Source organism: Lepidochelys kempii, chromosome 10 (genome assembly GCF_965140285.1).
Source record: "Lepidochelys kempii isolate rLepKem1 chromosome 10, rLepKem1.hap1, whole genome shotgun sequence".
Lineage (NCBI taxonomy): Eukaryota > Metazoa > Chordata > Testudines > Cheloniidae > Lepidochelys > Lepidochelys kempii.
The window spans coordinates 64,867,682-64,889,276 of NC_136389.1; the positions used below are offsets into that span (position 1 = coordinate 64,867,682).

The 21,595-nt window shown below is 40.3% G+C and overlaps 2 protein-coding genes and 1 long non-coding RNA gene across 11 annotated transcripts in view; 2 read left to right on the plus strand and 1 right to left on the minus strand.

The window, feature by feature from the left end:
* The window catches only part of SLC12A1 (solute carrier family 12 member 1), a 67,596-nt gene extending 66,351 nt beyond the window's left edge, over window positions 1-1,245 (plus strand). For 5 of the 6 annotated variants that reach the window (XM_073303910.2, XM_073303909.2, XM_073303912.2 and 2 more), the window contains one exon: window positions 203-1,245. In XM_073303910.2, the coding sequence (XP_073160011.1) occupies window positions 203-338 (136 nt within the window). In that variant the 3' untranslated portion in view covers window positions 339-1,245. The remainder of the gene's footprint in view (window positions 1-202) is intronic. The other variant, XM_073303914.2, reaches the window with a different exon arrangement.
* LOC140894954 (uncharacterized) overlaps window positions 1-6,768 on the minus strand; it is a 40,125-nt gene extending 33,357 nt beyond the window's left edge. For both annotated transcript variants that reach the window (XR_012154012.2, XR_012154011.1), the window contains exons 1-2: window positions 6,690-6,768; window positions 3,694-3,820 (exon numbers count right to left, since the gene is read on the minus strand). This is a non-coding gene — a long non-coding RNA (uncharacterized LOC140894954). The remainder of the gene's footprint in view (window positions 1-3,693; window positions 3,821-6,689) is intronic.
* On the plus strand, window positions 5,539-19,145 carry DUT (deoxyuridine triphosphatase). Of its 3 annotated transcripts, XM_073303946.2 has the most exons (8): window positions 5,539-5,660; window positions 5,778-5,898; window positions 6,977-7,109; window positions 7,647-7,738; window positions 10,125-10,169; window positions 16,761-16,835; window positions 17,713-17,783; window positions 18,524-19,145. In XM_073303946.2, exons 2-8 carry the CDS (start codon window positions 5,778-5,780, stop codon window positions 18,578-18,580), a joined length of 594 nt encoding a protein of 197 aa, XP_073160047.1. In that variant the 5' UTR covers window positions 5,539-5,660; the 3' UTR covers window positions 18,581-19,145. The 3 variants fall into 3 exon arrangements, with proteins under 3 accessions (XP_073160047.1, XP_073160049.1, XP_073160048.1); XM_073303948.2 differs by lacking the exons at window positions 5,539-5,660; window positions 5,778-5,898 and adding an exon at window positions 5,917-6,160; XM_073303947.1 differs by lacking the exons at window positions 5,539-5,660; window positions 5,778-5,898 and adding an exon at window positions 6,388-6,439.
* Window positions 19,146-21,595: the final 2,450 nt, after the last annotated feature.

Here is a 21,595-nt window from a genome sequence, read left to right on the forward strand (position 1 = left end):
TGTAAGTGATGCAGGATCAGGGCCTAAGAGAAACCCCATATATTATAAGATTAACTTTTTGAATGTTCATGCTTAGGTTGTGTGATTGTTTTAAATAGATTGGTTATAGTTTTCTACTCAAGACAGTATGTATTGAAAAGCATATTATCAGGTTTACCCTATATTTATAACATTAATGTTATTCCTCTTTTTACTTCAACAGGAGCTTGCCAGTGGCAAAAAAAGGAGTAGTGTCTGATCACCTGTATATGGCTTGGTTAGAAATTCTCTCAAAGAACCTGCCTCCAATCTTACTGGTCAGGGGCAACCACAAAAATGTACTAACTTTTTACTCCTAGTAAAATATAAATACCTAGAATACAGTATGTTTGATTTCAACACAGGTATTTTTAAAGACAAAGCCATACTAAAGAGACACTATTGTGTAGTTTAGACCTAGAATTTTACCTACTGATGGAGAATGTCCTCCAAATCATAAATATCCTGTTTTAAAAAAACAACTATGTGCCACCCAAAATTTAAAAAGCTACAATTTATATAGAATCTAAAATACTTTGGGCTTTGCTACTGAAGAGCCAATTAACAGAAGGGGCAGAAATTATTTAAACAAACACTACTTTCAGAACTGTGCTGACATCACTGCTGATAGCTATACATGAAGGAGAATGACAATAAAATCGACCCATATTGAAAATATCTCTCAAGTTTCACTGCATTTGACTAAAAACGATAATTTAATGTAATACAGATATATACCTTAAAATAGCCTGTTTAAGTTGTGTTTCCCAATTATATTTCTCAAATTACTGACTATATAAAAATGTACTATGTCCAAACACATATGCTGTCTCTTTGAATGTATGCATCTATCTTAGACACCTACCAGATATATTTGCCAGTTACTCATAAGGCATTATTTGCAAACAGTTTCAAACCAACTAGCTGACAAACAGAAAAGTTAGATTTATGAAAAATTACTTTCTAAATGATAATAGCTGATCATGAATTTTCAAACTATTGTATGGAACTAATTAAATGTATAATTGCAATAATCACATATGGTTATGAAATAGATTTCAAAGTGAAGCTAATGAAATACTAAAATAACATTCTGTTAAGATTTGTTATGAACATTGTGGTTTTCCCAAATGTACAATCTCATATGATTTAGAGGATCACATTTTACACTGATTTGGTAAATTGCAAAACAACTTATAATAAAATAAACATAACATTTACTCTTTAGTTGAATGTCTTAATTTTCCTGGTCAAAATAGATTATTCCCTTAATTGCTGGGCTTTCTAAAGAACATCTGTTAAACATTTTAACTTGAAATAAATAATTGAAGTCCACTTAACTATCTGTGTGCAATGTTTTTTCTGTAGTATATTCTGGAATATTACAGTACTATATTATCATTAAAATAGGCTATTTTATTTCCATTAGAGAATATATGTATAATTAATATTTAAACTACAAATTACTAAAAGGTATAATTAAACAAATTACCCCAAACCCCTTTTCATACATCCTCGCACTGTGTCTTTTCACTGTAAAGAAAAAGTGCTATCTGCACTGCCCTACACTCAAACACTTAGCCTACTCTACTGACAGAATACCACACTGGTGAAATTTAACAATCACTTCCCACTTTAAAGCAGCGCACGAGTATGGGCATACTGAGGCATCACTCAAAGAGGGTAGAGTTAAGGTTACATGGACATACGCTTTAGCTCTGTAGTTCCTCATTTTCTAAAATCTGAATTTTCTGAACTTGACATTCTGAAAGGGCACAAGCTACTGCTGGGCAACCTTAACTCTGCATTAATGAAGGTATTGCCATTTAATTTCCTTGTTTTTTTAACAGAAAGGAAAATGTTTGTTGGTAGGAGTTAGCGCTCATTTATGCATTTGTAATTTTCGCCTGAGTTTGCAGCTGATATGCTACTGTGGTTAGGTAATAATCAAAAGGCCTACCTTTCATATAGTGCTTTTCATCAGTAGATCTCAAAGAACGTTACAGATGGGAAACAGAGGCATAGCACGTTGCCCAAGGTCACTCAACAGCCCAGTGGCAGAGCTAGGAATAGTTCCAGGCCAGTGGTCTTTGCCCTTGGCCACATGGTTACTATGTGATTCCTAAGTGTTCTTCCCTGCTACTGTACATTTTGTTATAGTGGACTGGGGATAATGGTCATACTTTGAAATGTTTGCAATGTGCATCTGTTAACAGGGCCGGAGAGAGAAATTTCATCCATGGTCTATGTCTCAGCTTCATAACATATTGGTTATAGTAACATTAAGCATGTGAGAAGGCTGATATATCTCTCTCCTTCTTTACCGGCTACCCCACCATTCCCTGCAAATGTAGCACCCGCCCCGGCCAACATTTTCAACTCGCCTTCCCCTTCCCATTAAGCCATTAGTGGGCACTGTAGTAGCCATTAACATCTAAAATGTTGCTCCTTGCTGTTTCCTACCTTCTGCTGCTGTGTACACATCACAGCAAGCAGCTTGCTGGAGGGCTACACACACATTACCTTGATTATGTAGCCTGAGTGGCACCCTGAGCTGGACCCCTCACTCCCACTACTCACCCACAGCTGCAACTCCTGCCCCTGCTTCAGCCAGGCTTCCTCACCCATGCCCCAGTCTCTCCCAGTTCACCCCTTTTAAACCAAGCCCCTTCCTCCCCGACATTCTGGCCAGTCCTACCTCCTCACTCCCTGGAGTGTTTATACTTTAACTATTCATTTTCTGGACTGCAGATGTTTAAATTTGCATTACCTTCAGCCCTCCCCCAGATCCCAGATGGAGAGAGGCTCAGATACCCCAGGAGGCGCCAGGTCCCCCAGATTACAGAACACACAAGGGGCAGGGAGAAGAGATCTGTGTACTCAAAAGCATGCCTCTCTCATGAACAGAAGTTGGTCCAATGAAAGCTATTACCTCATCCATCTTGTCTCTATAGTAACTTTAACTAATTACAAATGACAATTGAAAAGATCACATGCAAGTATGCAAGCATTTTACTCATTGGGGAATTATGCACCAAAAAGTAAAAATTCTGAGCACAATATTTTAAAAATTTGCAAAATTCTGCACATTTTATTTGTCAAAATAATACAATATAATCATACCAGTTTCAATTATTTTGGTAATTTATTTCAAAATACCTGTCAGCAGGTATGTCTGTAGCAATACAGACAACAAAAAAAGATTCAGGAAATGTTTTTTGACAAATAGGTTCCATACTTGGCATATTAATACAGAACTCTGAGTAATAATTCATTTAAACTACAACACAGAAACGTATTTCCTGCAACCCGCAGAAGCACTGCAAAAGCTTGGGGGAGTCAGGGCTAATGGAGGAGCTGAGGGAGAGGGAAGTAATTGCTGGGAAGGAGTGAACCTGGAGGATTGGTGGGTGTGAGTGGGAGTGTGTCCTCATTCAGCCACCCTCCTCCCTCATCCCCATGTATCCCTGCACTCCCACTCAGCCACCCCCTCCCATCCCCATGTCCCTTCACCCCCACTCAGTCACCCCTCCTCTTGTTCCTGTGTCCCTGCACTCCCATTCAGCCCCTACCACACTCTGTCCCCCTGACTAGCCCTTATGAACCCATCTATGTGACCCATGAGCAGCCCCTTCGGCCCGCCCCGCCCCTCCCCTATATCCCATGCCTCCTCACCTGACCCCGGAGGCAGGTAGTGAGGAACACAGCTTCTCCAGGACTGGCTGCCTTCTGTTCTTGCACCACAGCGGCCCATGGTGGGCAAACGGCATAACTGCAGTACCTCTCTGCCAGAATGTATTTTCTACAGAGAAAAAAAAAAATCAGTGGGGGACATGAATTCTGCACGTGTGCAGTGGCACAGAATTCCCCCAGGAGTACCATTTCCTCTTTTCCCTCATGGTATGAAAGGGAGGACTGATATATTCCCATTCTAGAAAATGCCTAATTAGACAAAGATTTAGTTTAGTTTCTTTCTATTTATTTGATAATTTGAGAGTCCATGAGCTGGAAAGAGTATGCACACAACTAAAACATTCATTCGCTCTACTTTCTGTATTTACCTCTTTTCTTACATTCTTTTCACTTTCACATGATTTTAAGATTTCACATGAATCATAGGATTTGAAAGGACTGCAAGGTCATCTTGTCTAACTCCCTGCCGAGATGCAGGATTTGTTGTGTCTAAATCATTCAAGACAGATGCCAGCCTTCTTTTGAAAACCTCCACACCCTTCCTAGGCAGTCTGTTCCATTGTCCTACTGTTCGTACAGTTAGGAAGTTTTTCCTGCTATCTTTGCAAAAAGAAAAGGAGTACTTGTGGCACCTTACAGACTAACCAATTTATTTGAGCATAAGCTTTCGTGAGCTCACGAAAGCTTATGCTCAAATAAATTGGTTAGTCTGTAAGGTGCCACAAGTACTCCTTTTCTTTTTGCGAATACAGACTAACACGGCTGTTACTCGGAATCCTGCTATCTTTTTATCTCTTTTTGGTGACTCCTTGGTGAAGAAGAATTCAAAATGGGGGACAGATTATTTATAAAATAGTCCATTGCTGTGTTAATTAGAAGGTATTATACAAGTCTGTCTATGAAAGCAATCAATTGGGGTCAGCTACAGAAAACCCCAGACTGCTTATCTTTATATAGATTTAATTTGCTTTTTTCCCAGTAAACATACCTTTGTAAAAAAATTAATATAAATCTAAAGTAGTGTATTTTAACATTTTCTCTGTAGTGGGCTATAATATCCACCACTCCTCCTCATGCAAAAACAGTGCACCAATTGTGAAACAGAAAGTATCTAATACCAGTAACAAACAAACCTCAAATCAAGCAATATACAGAAATCTGTTTTCCATGACTGGGTTAAAGCGAATAGCAATGGTTCTGCCACCCATGACTGCATTTTAAAAAATGCAACACTCAGTCCCATTTATATCCTTTGATCTTTACTGAAATATCTTTAATCAAATCCATAAATGGAAACTTTGTTAGAAGACTCAATTTTTAGATCAAAGCTCTGACTCTGTGCACAACAGAATGAATGTGTAAAAGCGGGTGTGCAGTTTTGTCTGAGTAAATTTGATCTAGGGGAATATTATGTATGAATATAAGGAGGTATTATTTTACAGAGCATGGTGAAAAAAGTGCAATGAACATCCAAATGTGGTGGTGGAATCAAACAATATTATATTTAAGCAGAAACTAAATGACTAGGTTAAAGGGGTAGTGGAAGTATATGATCCTCCTCATGAAAATCAAGGAGTTTTTCACTAATCATATTTTTCCTTGCAGACTGGATTTGGAGGTTCTTATGGGTGTGAGGGTTTTTTGCCTTCATCTGACAGAGTGTTTTGTTTTACCTTTCAAATGTTCCCAGAATTATGTAAACTAGAAGTGACAGCGTTATCAGGAAGGACTTCTAGCCAGATTCTGGTTTACTACTGTATAATGAATTGAGGAGATGATCTTGTGGTTAAGGTGCTGCACTAGGTTTCATGCCAGAACGGTGTAATTCCTGACAGTACCATAGATATCTCCTCACTTAATGTCTCTATCTCAGCTCCCCGTCTCTGAAATGGAGACACCTGCCTACCACACAGTGAAGTACCAGAAGCCCATACAATGAATTATTCTCGGTGAGTTTCAGCCCAGACACTAGAGATACTGTTTTGATCCCCGTGGAAAGTACCACGGGATCTTTGCTGATCCCTGACATTAGTTCTACATCTCAACTGAGACCCTGTACCTCACAGATGTCCTGTGCAGGGCCGGGAGCTGCTTACCGAAGAAGCCGGCCCCGCTACCTGCAGCACCCTGAGTTTTCCTGGGCGGCTCCCACCTCCCTCCAGCTCATGAGCGGAGACCACAGCCGAGGTGATGCCTGAGGGACAGGTGTAAAGCGGGCAGTGCGGAAGGCGCGGCGCGGGTCTGGCCCTCGATGGACACAGGGTCCCTTTGCAGGCAGCGCCTGTATTCACTGCACTGGCTGGGGATTACCAGGGGCGGCTGCGTGCGCCAAGCGAGGCCTACAGCCCGGCCTTCGCTGCTGTTGAGCAGCTAGTTCCCCCCCTCCCGCGAGCTGCAGCAGGCGCCATGCTGGCCAAGCGCCTCCTCGGGCAGCTCCTCCGCAGACACAGTAAGGGGAGGGGAGCGAGGGGCTGCGGCGATAGTAACCCTGTGCAACGTGGCCCTGGCGCCGCAGCACAATCCGGGGAGCGGCAGTGCGGCATGGGGTGGGGAAGCGAGTTGCAGCGGGGGGTTGCAGGGCTCCGATGCTGCCAGGCCCGGGGAGTTGCAAGGTTCCAGTGCTGCAGGCTCTGAGGGGCGGGGTAGAGGTTTTGCACGGCGGGGGGGGGAATGGCAGGGCGGCGGGGGGGAATGGCAGGACTCCCATACTGCAGGGACGGAGGGGCTGGTAGGTTGCACAGCTTCGGGGCTGCAGGGTGGTGGGAAGATGGCAGGGCTCCGGTGCTGCAGGGCCTGGTGGTGGTGGGTTTGTTTGTTTGTTTTGGGGTGCGGGGGAGGAGATGGCAAGTTGCACCGCTCCGAGGTTGTAGGGGGGCGGGAGGATAGCAGAGCTCCGGTGCTGCGGGACGCGCGACTGGCGGGATGTCCCTGAGGGGCTTCCGGCCTGGCCAGAGCCCAGGAGCGAAGTGACGGGGTACCTGACCGGGAGCCCAGCAGCAATACCGACAGCCGGCGGCCAGCTCGGCCCCAGAGTGCTCGCCTCCTGGGTAGGGGCGGGGCTCGGGGGCTCAGGAGGTGGGGTCGGGAGAGCCCATTCTGTCCTTGCGGGGGGGAGGGCCCGACTCCGCCTCATGGGCCGGGCCGGGGCGTGGCAACGGTTCGGCTGGTGCGGGCGGGAAACGCCAGCTCCGCCCCTTCGCTCAGCTCTGTCCCCTGCTCTCTCTCTCTCTCTCGCCCGCTCTCCCCATGCCGTGCTCCGGAGCAGACCCCGCCGTGTCCCCCAGCAAGAGGCTCAAGGCCTCGGAGCCTGATCTGCGGCTCCGCTTCGCCAAGCTCTCCGAGAACGCGTCCACCCCGTCCCGGGGCTCGGCCCGCGCAGCTGGCTACGACCTATACAGGTGAGGGGCGGCCCGCTCCGTGCACTGCCCGAGAGCCCGCCGCTCTCGGCCAGTGCAGCCGGGGGGAGATCAGCCCTCTTAGCCCCCCGAGCTAGGGCTCAGCAGCCCCGAGGGCGCGCCCGGTGAGCGGAGCAGCTTCTCCTGGGTAGAGGGCGAGTGGCTACCATGCGCCCTGCGGAGCCCGCCATCGTCTCCCGCTTCCCCTGTGGCTGTGAAAGAACATCAATTCTTTCTCAAGACCTACAGGTTCTAGCCTGTACCAGCAGATGAGGTCTCTGTAATTACTGTTATCAGCCTTTTGCTAGTCATGCAATTGGATCAGCACAAACAATTTATTAGGCCCCACCAAGTCTGAATATCTGCATAGAATTTTGTAGATTTGTAGGTGGCTCTTACACAGACACTGGGATAGTTCTTACCCCTCAAGCCCTGTCTTTACTATGTGTAATTATAGGTTTGTGTATTTAATCATTCTGTTACCAACAAGAAAGTACCCAAAACATTAAGTGTTGACATATATTTGCTTGCTTTATTTAGTGCCTATAACTATGTGATTCCTGCTATGGAAAAGGCTATAGTGAAAACTGACATTCAGATCTCCCTCCCTTCTGGATGTTATGGCAGAGTAGGTAAGTTAGACTGTAGAAAAGCATCATTGAAACAGGTTCATTTGCCCCAGTGGCTTGCCTTGAAGCTTGGTCAACATGCAAAAATGGCACCATTTAACCCAGTCTGTTTCTATATTGATTTAGTTAAATGGTTGCCATTCCTTTGCAAGGATGCTCTTAAGCCAGTTTGAGTGGCTGCACAGGAGGGTTGTACCCATTAAAGTAAAATCTTTGGAGAAGTGAATGTGGTTCAGTGGTGTAATTCCTCTTTATAGACTGCACCTTACTGGACTCCTTTTTAATTTCAGCCTATTGATTGTGATGAAATTTAAATTATCTTGAACCTGGTACTCTAGGTAACACGCTATTACCACATCTTTTGGTGAAAATATTTGAAGATTTGATGGATGACTCATAATAAACTATGTGAAACACTTTGCTAATAAAAATGTGCATAACTTGTTTGAAGTATTATACATTTATGAAATTTTTTGGATTTTTTTAAGTGTATAGTGATGTGTAGTAGCTGTAGGTCAAAGCAGCTGATCTGGTTAAAATAATATTTTAAGTTCTCTTAAGAATATTGGGGGGAAAAAACAAAGTACAGTACAACTTAATTAGCACACCCTAGTGCAGGGGTCTCAAAGTCCTGGCCCGCAAGCCATCTGCAGCCTGAGAACCTCCCCACTGCAGGCTGTGGAGGAGAGATGCATGCAGACATGCTGCCGGTGCCACCCCCGCAGCTCCCATTGGCTGAGGGAGAGGGACAAAGATAGCATCATTAGTTGCTGGGCAGAGTCAGCCATGGAGGCAACATCATTTTTTCCCCCCACAATGAATATAAACAAGTCAAAATACCAAACAGAACTATCTGATGCACACCTGGCTGCAATCCTGAAGGTTTCAACTGCTCAGTCACTGAGGCCAAACATCAATAAACTGACAGAACTGAAACGTTGCCAGGTGTCCGGCAAACACTAAAGACTCTGGCAGGCGACAAACTGTATAAAGTTGTATGACACTTATTATTTCTAAGAAATTCAAAATAAAAAATACAGTATAAATATTTTCTTTTCTGAACACCATCTTCAGTGACATTATTGGCCCGATAGGAGGATTTGAGGACTGGCACTGGCCCCAAGGTAAATTGAGTTTGAGACCCCTGCCCTAGTGGAAATAACTCAGATTGCTGTTGGCCAGCTTATGAAAACTTAATTGGTATTTTAGTCAAGTTCCTATTGAAACATGGTCACTTTCAGAACTAAATGCAAAGCTCCCTGATTTGGATTCCCCACCAAGTTCTAGACATAGAAAACTCATATAAACTAATCAAGCCATTTCTTTCACAGGCTGGGAGGAAAAAGATGTATCTGTTTTTAAATACTTGAGGTGCTTTGATACTACATTGATGAGGGTTATAAGTACTTCAGTAATGATTGTCTTATCACAAAAACAACTTCTACAATTGGCACTAGTGTCCTCTTCTTGGTATCTCAAGAAAGGTCAAGGATAAAATGGCTGTAGTCTCAAGTATGTTCTTTAGTGGTGGTTCCTCCAGGTAAGAATTGAGGTACTTCCTTAGGCTTGTGCTACTACTACTCATTCTTTATAATTATTATGTGCACTTAGATTTACAAGTGGTAAAGGGGGAAGCCTGTCCTGGGTTCTAAATGTAGTGTGTTCAAATACTCAATGAAATGAAAGAGGATCAGCAATGAATCCCAAATTAAGAAAATGACAGTGTTTCCAACACTGTTTACTACTAAATCCTCCAAAAAGGGAGATTGTACATTTCTCTTATCTTCAGCCAATTTAAAATTTTTGGAAATAGGTAAAGCTGGTAAGGTAACATTTAATCCCCAAAGTAAAGCAGCTTGAAGTAAAGCCTTAGCAACAATTACCTTGCATTAGCAACTGTCATTTAAAATCTGTTAATGGGTTGCAGGCTATGCCAGAATTGCAGTTTTAAGTGAGTTAGGTGTATTATTGTTTTGTGTAACTAGAGTGTATTCCACTATACCTGACTTCTTTGTGATGATTACTATGGAACAGGTGTTTCAACGATAATGTGAAGAAGGGCCAAAGCGTCATATAAATGGCCATAGTCTGAACAACCTTTTTTAGTGGTGTTTCAAGGTAAAACAATGCATTTTCAGCTACTCTAATCATACACCCAATTCACTTAGTCTGCAATCTTATTATAGTCTGCAACTGTTGATATTGTCACCTACTGCGGTCATGTAATGACACTTGCTGTACATTTTGTAGGATTACATGTAGGTTTTGGAAGGAGCTAGTTCAGTGTTTTTGGTGGTGGGACTTACTGATTTTGAGCAATTTAGCATACATAGACTTCATGCTAAAATTCATTTTCAGAAGGTTTCTTAAACTTCTTTTCATTTTCTAGCCCCACGTTCTGGATTAGCTGCAAAACACTTCATAGATGTTGGTGGTAAGATGTTTATGTTCTTTTCACAGTCTCTGTAAATCTTTATTCTATGTCTCAAAGTGAAATTTAGATACTAAAACTATAAAGTGACAACTACAGCTTCATTACTTTTAAGGACTTCAGTAAAATAAATGGAAACTGTGATTTAAGATTTTCAATCATATACTCATCCCAGGATCTAAGTTCCCAAACTATTTTGGACTGAATCTTGCTTATGGTTTTCATTTTCTTACCGTTCTTTCAGATTGATTTGGACTGGTAAGAAGAAAGTTTAGGTCACATTTTTGGGCTCTAGTAAAGCCGTAATTCTTTTCTAATCTGCATATTAATTTTTTTTCAGATACAGAAAATAGTAACCAAATGATATTCTCTCTGAAGTAATGCTTGATGTAGCCAGTGTTTAATGGGCCAAATGCCTGTCTAACAAACATTCATCAACCAAATGATGATGATAATCGAACTAAGTACAACATATGTTCGTCTGTATCTCTGAAGTTTAGATAAAGCATTGGGACCAAATTCAGCTCTGGCATGAACTCATTTACATTAGGGTTGAATTTAGACCTTTTCATAATCTCTTGTGGTTCTCGGGTTTACTGTAAACTGTAAGTATTAGGGATGATTTTTTTTCCTTGTTCTTGTATTTTTCTGTCTTGTTCAGTAAGATTCAAATTTGCTGCTTTGCACTCTCCGCTAACTACCGACTTGTTTTTCTGTTAGATTTGAATTCCTTATTAGTTTTAATCCAAGACAACAAAAACAATTGTTTCATTCTTTCCTACCTATTTATTTTTCTGCCCTGAACTTTAACACAAAGCTATAAACATCATCCCAGAATTTCAGACTTAATTGTGAATGTTCTTGCTTCTGTTAGTCATCCTTTTACTGCTATGTCCTCTTATTATGCCTTGGAAATAGTCTTAAACATGTTATTTAGCTGCTATTTAGTAATAATTATAACAACCAAAATGTTATAGTAACTCAAGAGTAATTCATTTTTACAGCCAGTTTCCTCCATTTGACTATTCATCTTTTTCCTTGCCCATTTTCACCCTTACAAAAAGTTTAATATTTAAAGGTTGTTGGCATATAAGTTTAAATGGATATAAGAAATCATTATTTGAGTATCAACAGTATAAGCAAAGGAAAATTTTATTTTTATTTCCATATCTAGTTCTTCACAGTCAGAAAATGGCTAATTAAGATGAAGACTTAGCTTTGACATACTATGGTTTTACATCTTATTAATCAAAACTAGGTGGGAAATAATGAGATAAGGAATCCCAGAGGCAAATTTGAAAGATAAGGTTAACTTTATACTTTGTTCTAGAAAAAATGGTTTGGAAAAAGAACGGTAACTTAAATTTTAGACTCCACTCATTATTCAACCTTTGTATAGATCTAGTGAAATCAGAGTGGCTTTGAATAATAGTGAGGATATGTGATACTTTCCTCTGAATATATCTCAGTTGTAATTATAGATACTTGGCAGACAAGCTCCCTTATAGCAGTAGGTAGGATAAGTAGGTTATAGGGAAAATAAGTAGGTTATAGGGAAGCTTCAGCTGTACCACCTTCCCATCAACCATGCTCTTCATCACACTCAATACAAGTCATTATATATGAAGATCCAGATCCTTGGTGCAGCTGAGCTGCAGCCAGCACAGGACCCATGGAGGTGGGGAAAGATGGATCTAAGCCATTTGTTTCCCTCCCCTGATACTGGAGCCAAAGCTGAAACCACTCCCAGTATAACTTAGAACAGCTTACGGGCCCTGTAAACCAGCTGAGGATCACTGGAACATATTAAGGTCTGGCTCTACCCCTGATATATTCACTATGCCAGCCTATTGTCATAGGGAATTTTCCTTCTGGGGAATCCTCTATGGACCTCAGGACAACTCTCTTCTCTTTATGCCTGTCTGATGGAACAAAAGAAACAGGGACAAGATGTGACCCAAATATTTTCCTGTAGTAGTGTATTGTAGAATAATATATATTTGCATCTAAGGTTCTGAAAATGTGATCATGTAATCAAACTATCAGTGCATATACACAGGGTAAGAGCAGGGGTAGAGTAACTTTGGTATTTTCTGAATTGAGTGCTTAACCGTGTAATCTTTTATGTTTAACTTTTGTGTTCAGCATTTCGAAAAAAGTGACATCATAAATGAAAATAATCATTACAGTTGGTAGGGTGCCTCTTATGAAAAATCAGACATTGATGTTTTCTTTGGAACTCAGTGTCTTGTATAAGCACACTTGACATAGCAGAGAAATGTTTTATTTCAATACAAATGTATTGTCAGAGGTCCCAGGCTGTAAATAAGGGGCTGGGGAAAAAACTGAGCATGCAGGATTCTGTTCAGAATCCACATCTGGTAGGCGTGGATGGTTTTCCAACAAGTGACATGCCAGAATCTCAACAGAGTAAGGGCTTTTGCATGAAGTCAGTATTTCACTCTGCCAGTTCCAATGCATGATTTTTCCAGTAATGATTTAGATGCTTTCCACCCAAAGTAGATCATGCAGAAAAGTCTCCTAGTGTTCAAGAGAGTGTATAACTGTTTTAGCTAGATGTTTTTGAATAATAGAATCCCAAAAGGTCTGTTACGTTAACCTTAAGCAGACCAAGCTTCTGCCCTGCTACCTCCTGTTAATCCATAGTAATTACTTAAATTGAGTGCCTCTTCCTATAGAGACAGAGGATGTTTTAGGCTCCTGCCCCAAGTACCTTTACATTTTGTGATACAGACGATGTAGTTTGAACACCAAATGGAGGTCGGTCTCTGGTGCACTTTTTAAAAAAACAAACCTATCTATTGGAATACTCTTTAAATTCTTTCCTTACCAACCCTTTTTCTATTTGGCAAACTCCAACCCTACTGTGTTTCTAATGGAGCTTGAAATTAGCATGGCTTTGGCAGCATTTCTGCCACTTCATTCTGCACAGCACTAGGTTAGTGGCAGTGGCTGCAGCATATTCCAAAATCATTTTGTTTATCACATCTTAGCTTTAGGTTCCCAGGGCAGATCCAGCCTATAGCATGTATGTTTTCAGGGCAGAAGTCATCTTTCTCTATTCCATCCTGAAAAGGAGAACTTTTCACACACACTGCATAGAGCCAGAAATCAAACTCAGGCTATTAAAAAAGAGATTCTATCAGGCTACAGAATCATTATAACCTCTGTCTAGTTCATAATTGCACCCTAAGAGGTGCTGTTAAATCATTAAACTAGTTCTATCTAGTGTAATGATAATTTCAGTTGCTTATTCTTTTACTACTAGGGCTGGTTTTGACAGATTTCTGTGGCTGAACTCCCTCTCTTAACTTGGCTTTTATCAGATGTAGCTTTTAACTCATGGGGAGGATATTTTTCTCTTCCCCACCTGCAGAAGGCAAGAGAGGGACTGAATAGCGAAGTTAACTGATCTATTTATTTTAAAAAAAAAGATCAGGAAATCCTCCTCTAGTAGGAGTTTGAAGAGAGCTCTGACTGTTCAGGGAGTAAAACCTCCAAACTCACACGACCCGGGGGATTGGTGTGATGGTGTCCCCAGAGAGGGTGGATCTCCTACCCGTTTCCTCTGTCAGCATGATTCCATATACTGACACTGGCTGAATCTCCTGGTGCTGCTTGAAGGGACCTAATGGCAGTTAATTCTGTTGCAAGCAGTCTACTTCTGTGTAGAAATCACATAAGAATACACAGACTGTGCCATGGAGAGTGGCTGGTTCAATGCTTCAATCTAACAATCTATCTAACAATCCTGCGGAGAAGTTTCTAGTTGTCTGAGAGAGGGGAGCAAATGATGCTGATAGGCAGCACTTCTGTGTAACCCGGGAATTCTGGCTGTATAGGTGGATATGATTATCTGGGTCTTGCTGTTAAGGCTTAATGAATCAGTAAATGGGGTGAATTATGACTGAGTCAAATGGTGCATAACACCTTTTATAAAAGGCAAGTCTAGTCATCTTCAGGAAGGGTTCCTACTAGTTTACCTACACAGAAGGTGAGGTATTTAGCAAGCTTGCTGACTGAATTTGGTGTTTTTGGAACATCTCTTCAAGGCGGGATTTAGTCCTTAAAATATATGCATTTAACTCCCATGGACTTCAGCTGGAGTTGCACATGCACATTGGAGTATAGAACTTGGCCCTAAGATGTCTGAGAACAAGATACCTGTTTTTAAATTTGGGTACTAGGGAGCCAGGTGTTGTGTTTGTTAAATGTTAACTCAGCAAGAAACAGCACTTAGACGCTATTTTGTCTGTTATGTGTGCTGTTTGTTTCAGGGAAGTGGTGAAATGGAGATGGCGCATCAATGCCAAATCTCCATGGCAACATTTGAGGGGGTGATCACAAAAAGCAGGAGCCTGTTCTTCAAGGAAAATATTTGGATGGCAACTTTATGACATGCTGAAAGTGTTTGCTGTAGTGACTAAGCTACAGTACTAGTCTGAGACTGGGTTACTGAAGCAGCATTATGAAGCCTTCCTACTTCCAAAGGCCCAGCCAGTAAAAGGTAAAGGAAAGACTTCAAGCCAGATCCTCCTCAACTAGCGTAAATCAGCATAACTCCACTGCTCCCCTCAACAAAAAATGGAGTCTGGCACTAAATAAAACAACAAGAATTTATAATAACTCTAAATTTAAAACTTAACCTGCAGTAAAGTAACTGTAAAAAGTAAAATGACGACTCTGGCATTTCACTTTAGAAACAGTTAAAGGGGCATCTTAACTCAATGGGGCTATGTCAGTTTACATTAGCTGGGGACCTGCCCCTTAACTATTATGGCTTTGTTCCACCATCCCTGTTAGGAGGCTATGGGGAAAGAGGTCTAGCTGATGCTCCCAGCCATCTTATTTAATGCAGTGGCACTGATTTCCTCCCTACTCATTATTCCTGAGTTTAGTTTATGTTTATGAGCACTAAAACATATTGATGACCCTCTCAACTTCTCTTTGTAAAGCAAAAGGTGAATATCACTAAATATAATTTTATTTTTAGTTTATTGTAGATTCCTAAATAGCCAATTAATCTTATTTTCACTTTTTTTTTCCACTTTGACCCAATTTCTGTTAAAGGCTGGTGGTATTTATTTTAGAACAAACAGATTCACAATTAAGACTTTTTTTAAAAAAAAAAAACCTCAGTGGTTTTGTCTATATAACTAGACTCTTAAAATAATATGAACTTCACCACAGAGTTAATTAGTCTCCAGTATGCACAATACAGAAGAGTACCACTTTTTATTACTAGAATAGGAATGAGGATCATGTATGCAGAGCTGTATGAATTGTCTGTTGCTGACAGATTAAGAAGGTAAACTAGCAGCAAGTAGTCTGCTCTAGAGTGACCTAAACCAGCATTGCAAGCATGGCTCTGGCATTACATGGGAAGGGAATTTATTTAAGTGTGTGGGAGTTAATGCTTTAATTAGAATATCTGAAATTGCCAGAATTCTTCTCTTCTACGGATCTCCGACACAAACTTTAACCAAAGAGCGGTACTAAATTTAGATTTTTGTGCTTAGATATCTAAGCAGGCTGTCTAAAAGTCCATTGTACTTAAAACTTTAGAGGATGACTGAGCTTTTAAAAATACTAGGACTGTAGTAATCCATCAGTACGCAAAGTCGAACCACTAGAGAGTATTTTGTGTATTACTTTTGGAGTAAAACTAGCTCTGATTATGTTAAATTAGCAAGCTTCATTCTCAGTCTTTGTAATAAGTAGCAATATCTAGTTCACATGCTGGGACAGAAAAAAAAAATGTACCTCTAGCTGAATAGAAACACTTTGACAATAAATGTCTTAAAAATGTAGTAGTCTCTGGCTCAGTGTGGCAGTGCCTAACTAATTTAGGAGCGTAAATCCCATTGGCAGTTGGTGGGATTTAGGCTCTTAAATCAGTTATGTACTACTACGTTGAGTGCAGCAACACCTAAATACCTTTAAATATCTGGGCCTTAATGATTTTTAGTAAGTATTTAAAAGCTTATTTGTGTGCACTGTATGTTCTCTCTCAGCCTTCCTACCACATTGCTTCCATTCAGAAAATGCTCCGCATTAGCTGAAGCTCTATTTAAAGAAGAACTTCAGTAAGGCTAAGAATATAAGATAGCCAGTTATATTTTTAACTTCATATATGGCAGCCAGGCTATGTTTCTCATCAACAGTGTCCATTTTAAATCCAGAAGAAATCTATTGTTCTAGACAACCACTTTGATGTAGTCCCTTTCTCAGCTAAATTTGTTCAATCTTTTGTATGGGATAGACAAAAGAAACCATCATATCACTGAACAGTGGTATTAAATGCTTGTTGAAATATGCATGTTAAATTTTAGAAATAACGTTCTAAAAAAATGCAATGGGGTCTTTTTAGTTCATAATCATTGCAAATTAGACTTGCATTTGGATATTCCAGTATTTTAATATCCAATCTCTTAAGGGGATGGATGGATACACTTAATGTGCTGAAATGTATCTACAAATCTAACTTACTATTTCATGAATATCTTTCTTCCTTGATATTAACATCTCTCCAGCAATTGTAGATACAGTTTTTAATTACTCCCTTTATTACAGCTGGGGTCATTGATGAAGATTACAGAGGAAATGTTGGTGTTGTACTTTTTAATTTCGGCAAGGAAGATTTTGAAGGTAAGCATTAGATTGGAGAAAAATCTGTATTTGAGATTGCAGTCGGCAACCTAAACTTGATATTTGCATATTCCCTAAGGAATACTTCACCCAAGTTTAAGAACATATGCCTCCCTCTTCAACCAGTAAACACGTGGAAAATCAAGTAAGTCCTCATCCGTGCCTTGCAACAGGCAACCATGAAGTCTTATGTTCCCAGTATAACAGGTGGCATGGAAAGACTTGTAGCTCCAGGACTGAGCGACCAGCTCTGCCCAGTGGCAATTTTTTCATCTGGAAAATTTCCCTGTGGTTCACCAGAAGAGGAGTCCCAATCTGATGAATCCAACTGAGCCAATAGTTGGGAATGATGAAGACCTCCCCTGGAGTCTACGGGAATTAGTGTGTGGGGAAAGGGATGGCTTACCATCAGCTATGCTACCTTCTCCTCTCCCTCCCCACAAACACAAAAGATGCCCACCCCTCCAATGCTTTACTATTCTACTTCCCCTGTGCTCATCAGAATATATTTTGAGTCTGGGGACTGTTGTTATCTAGCTAGAGATATTCAAAGAAAAGGGAGGAAACCAGGGTTGCATTTCAAAAAGGGAGCACTTAAATCATCGTGTGCAAAAAGTTAATAAATATTTTTCTGGAAAACTTGTCTGAAGTTATTAAACTAAATTTAGCAATTAGTGGGAAGTTGAGTGACTTTTAGTCTTGCTTAAGTGCAAATTTCTAGGTATAACCTGAACTCAAATTGCTACAGATGCCTACATAATTTAAATTTCAAAATTTACTGCTAATGCCATAATGTTTTATGGAGTCTTAAATATGAAGATTGAAGTTGTATTGGGCTTGTTACTTTTTAAAAAATAACATATTAACTTCTCTTAAGTTAAAAAAGGGGACAGAATTGCCCAGCTGATCTGTGAACGCATCTTCTATCCTGAGCTGGAGGAAGTTCAAGTAAGTTACTGGAATGAAACACTTGCATTCGTCTGAGTGTACAGGAAGAGCTGTATTTAATCTGTCAAAATTCAGAGAACAATTGGGCTTTTCAAAAAGTTATTTACTTCTGTTGCTGCCTGTAAGAACATGTAAATTATTACTGTTTGAATTAAAAAGGAAAATGTCTGCAGTTTAACACTTAATTGTAAGTCCTTACAAGCCTGTTGGGGACGCAGGGGATGTGAAGAGTTGAAAAATCAGTGATTCTTAAATATAAGAATTACAAACAAACTTTGGTGTTTACTTGAAATCTGGAATAATTTCAATTTGTAGGCATGTCTGCTTAGAGTTCTATAGTTTATGACAACCCATGCAATTTGCCCATGTCAATGCAAGAGAAGGAATGGGGTGATAATCCCACTCTGAATTTAAAGAAAAAATGAAGAAAAGATGGATGCAGTTTTCCTGGAAATGAGCAATTTACAGTTTTAAACTGTTGAAAACATGGCAGACTGACATATATTTTGAACATGTAAGATATTGTAAAAATATATTTTAACATGTGTTCTGTTGACTCCTGAACTTAATTTTAGTTTAAAAACTTGAAGCTTATTTATGCTTGTGCAGTAAAGATCTTCTCCATAAAAGAAAATGTACTGATTTTTCTGTGGGGAAGATGAAGAACATGCAAGAAACAAATGAGTATATATACACAAGCATAAGTCTTTAAAAAGCTAACCTTATTAATCTCTTTTCAGGTTCTGGATGACACTGAACGTGGTACAGGTGGCTTCGGTTCCACTGGCCAGAAATGAAGAGAGATGTTAGATGTTATAAATTCTTACTGTATTTGGATTTTATTGATTAAAAGGTTCTTTTTGTAAACAGTCTTTAAAGAATAGTTTCAAAAGGGGAGTTGGGATTTTAGGATCTGTGAAAGTAAGGGACTCATAATTCAAGCATTGTACAAGCGTCTACAAAACTCTGCCTTCCTGTCCACTTCCAAACTGATAGCAAGTGACGTTGAACAGCATGCTGGCTTGCAGTACAGAGAAATCTGCACAAGAGATTTGACAAAGTATTTTTTGTTAACTCCTAGGATTCTGAACCAGTGTTTCTATTGATATGGAAGTTTAACGGTACTAATTACACCTCCTTTGTGGCAGCTAGATTTTCTGACATCTTCAGATAAGTGTGTGAAGCTATCTTGCAGCAGATTAAGAAAAACATAACTCATTTTCTGGAAACTAACAATTTAGCTTATGCCCTGATACTGCATGGTGTAAAGATTGCTTAATACAAAACTTGTCAATGAATCCGTACTTCTGCGGTCATGTCATTCTGTCTTTCTGGTAAAAATGTGACCACCTCAAACTACAATTAAGCGTCTTTTCAATGTCTCAACACAAGTCTTTCATGTAAATAAGCCTGAGAGACTTCAGTATAATGTTCAAAAGATAGTTATGTTGGAGAAATATGATCCTCAAATGTTGTAAAGATGACCTGTAAATACAATCCTTCACCTATAGGTGGCTTTGGTACATGCAAAGAACAGACATGTCATGTCAGCAAAAATAGTTCATACAGGGTGATGTGTGAATAAATACTTCACAGAAAGGGGACTCTGAATAATTACTGGAATGGTCCATCCAGAGTAGTCTTTTAGGTAAGTCATTACACCAATTAGCAGAATGTTTGAGTATATCCCAAACCTGATTTCTTTAAGTGCAGGAAATCTATAACTTAACTGATCTATCAATATACAGGTGAAGGAACATGCACTATAAAAGGGGTAAGGAGGAAGGAATGTGAAGTAGTCTTTTCTGTAAAATGGCTAGAAGAGTTGTGGGGAAGTCTTTATTTAAAAAAAAAAAACCCACCATCCCCTTATCCAGGAAGAATTGATTAATTTTCCTACAGTCGCCTGTATTATATGGCACATCAATAATAAGAAAAAAGTTTGAATGTTGCAGATCTGTGGAAACTTTCATTTAAGGATGTCTGTACTTTACAACTTCCCATTGCTGACAAAGGTAAGGGATATATAGGCCTACAGGATTATGATGAGTGTATGCACACTCCACAGGGCAGGTCTACACTAGAATTATTACAGCAGTGCTGCTGTAGCGCTGCTAATGCACACGCTGTCGGTTGCAAACAGCAGAGCGCTCTTCCGAATTACTCCACATCCCCGAGCAATGGTAGCTATGTCAGCGGGGGAGCATCTCCTGCTGACGTAGTGCAGGTCATACCTATGCTTACATCAGTGTAACTTACATCCTTCAGGGCCATGGCTTTTTCCACACCCCCCAAGCAACTTAAGATATATCCAAGTAAGCACTAATGTAGACTTCCTGTCTCAAGCTTTATGGCCTGAGTGCTTTTACTCCTTTCCCCTCTTCTAGGCCTAAATCATATAATGCTGAAGATCCCGACTCTTACTCAATATCATATTGGCATTGTTATCCATGCCAGTTTCTCAGTATTTTAATGCCACTCATCTCTTACATCTTGTAGTTGTCCTAGTGTCTGTTGGAATTTGGAACCTAAATACCAAGTGACCAGATTTCTTTGGTTGGCTAGGATAGAGAACTTTTCCGCTCATGTACATCTAGCTGTAGTGACTGCTTTTTCTTTCTGAAACATGCTTAAGGTATTTGATCATGAAGGCCTTACAGAAGTTGGCTCACCATGAAACAGCCCATTTCCTGTCTGAGACAGTTTGATGAGGGCATGTCTCAGTGACCAACTTTTGAATCCATCTTTAAGTGCTAGTCCTGCTCTTTACAACGGTTAGAAAGTCAGGTCCAAGACAGCTCAGTTATCTTGCCGTTTGTGACCTGCCAAAGCAGCTGCACTTGTCAAAGATTGTGAAGTTAAGTTCTGTTTTAGGATAGAACTTACACATATAAATGATTGCTATTGTACTTTTAGATAAGTGATCGCACTACATACAGCATTTGCTGTTCATGAAGGAATACCTAATATATTGCAAATGTTAAAGGGCAGGGAGGAGATTAGTGAGCCCACTCTCAGTAGAAAGACAGCTTTAGAGTGGTTTCAGAGTAACAGCCGTGTTAGTCTGTATTCGCAAAAAGAAAAGGAGTACTTGTGGCACCTTAGAGACTAACCCATTTATTTGAGCATGAGCGTTTGTGAGCTACAGCTCACTTCATTGGATGCATACTGTACGATGCATGCTTTAGAGTGTAATCTCACAAGAAAGGGTGTATGCAATAACTATGATATTTTATAGAAGTGGTTAGTTACGCATGTACTGTAAAACAACTCTCTACGTATGTGGACCATTGCGAATCCTTGGCAGAAGATCAGAAAAACTTGAAATGTTTCATTCCATAGTCCATTTTTCACTACCTATTCAGAAAAGTCAATATGTAGCTGAAGTGAAGCTGCAGGACTCATGCCTATAACGATCTGGGAAAAAGTCCACCCACCTCACAGGGAAACTACACTACCTTTTAGTTCATGACAAACTGAACTCCCTGTGTGAATTGAACCACAGTGCTGAGGAGAACTCTTCAACTAAAGTCACTTACTGAGAGTCCCCGCTCTCCCCGTCCCTATGGCTTTGGAGCTGTGTATCTGGTTCAATATAGTTTTGAATGGCAAATCTTTATGCTCTTGTGAAGAAGCTGGTTACTTTTTATAGGCACCTAACTTCTGTAATCCAAAGAACCATGGAGTAAACTGTTTACCATTCATTATTTTGCAGTTAGGCTTAACATTTACTGTAGAAAGCCCACTAACTGTAGATTAAGGCCTACAGGCTCCCTTCATGGAAGGGGAAAAGTTAATAAAAATAGTCACTA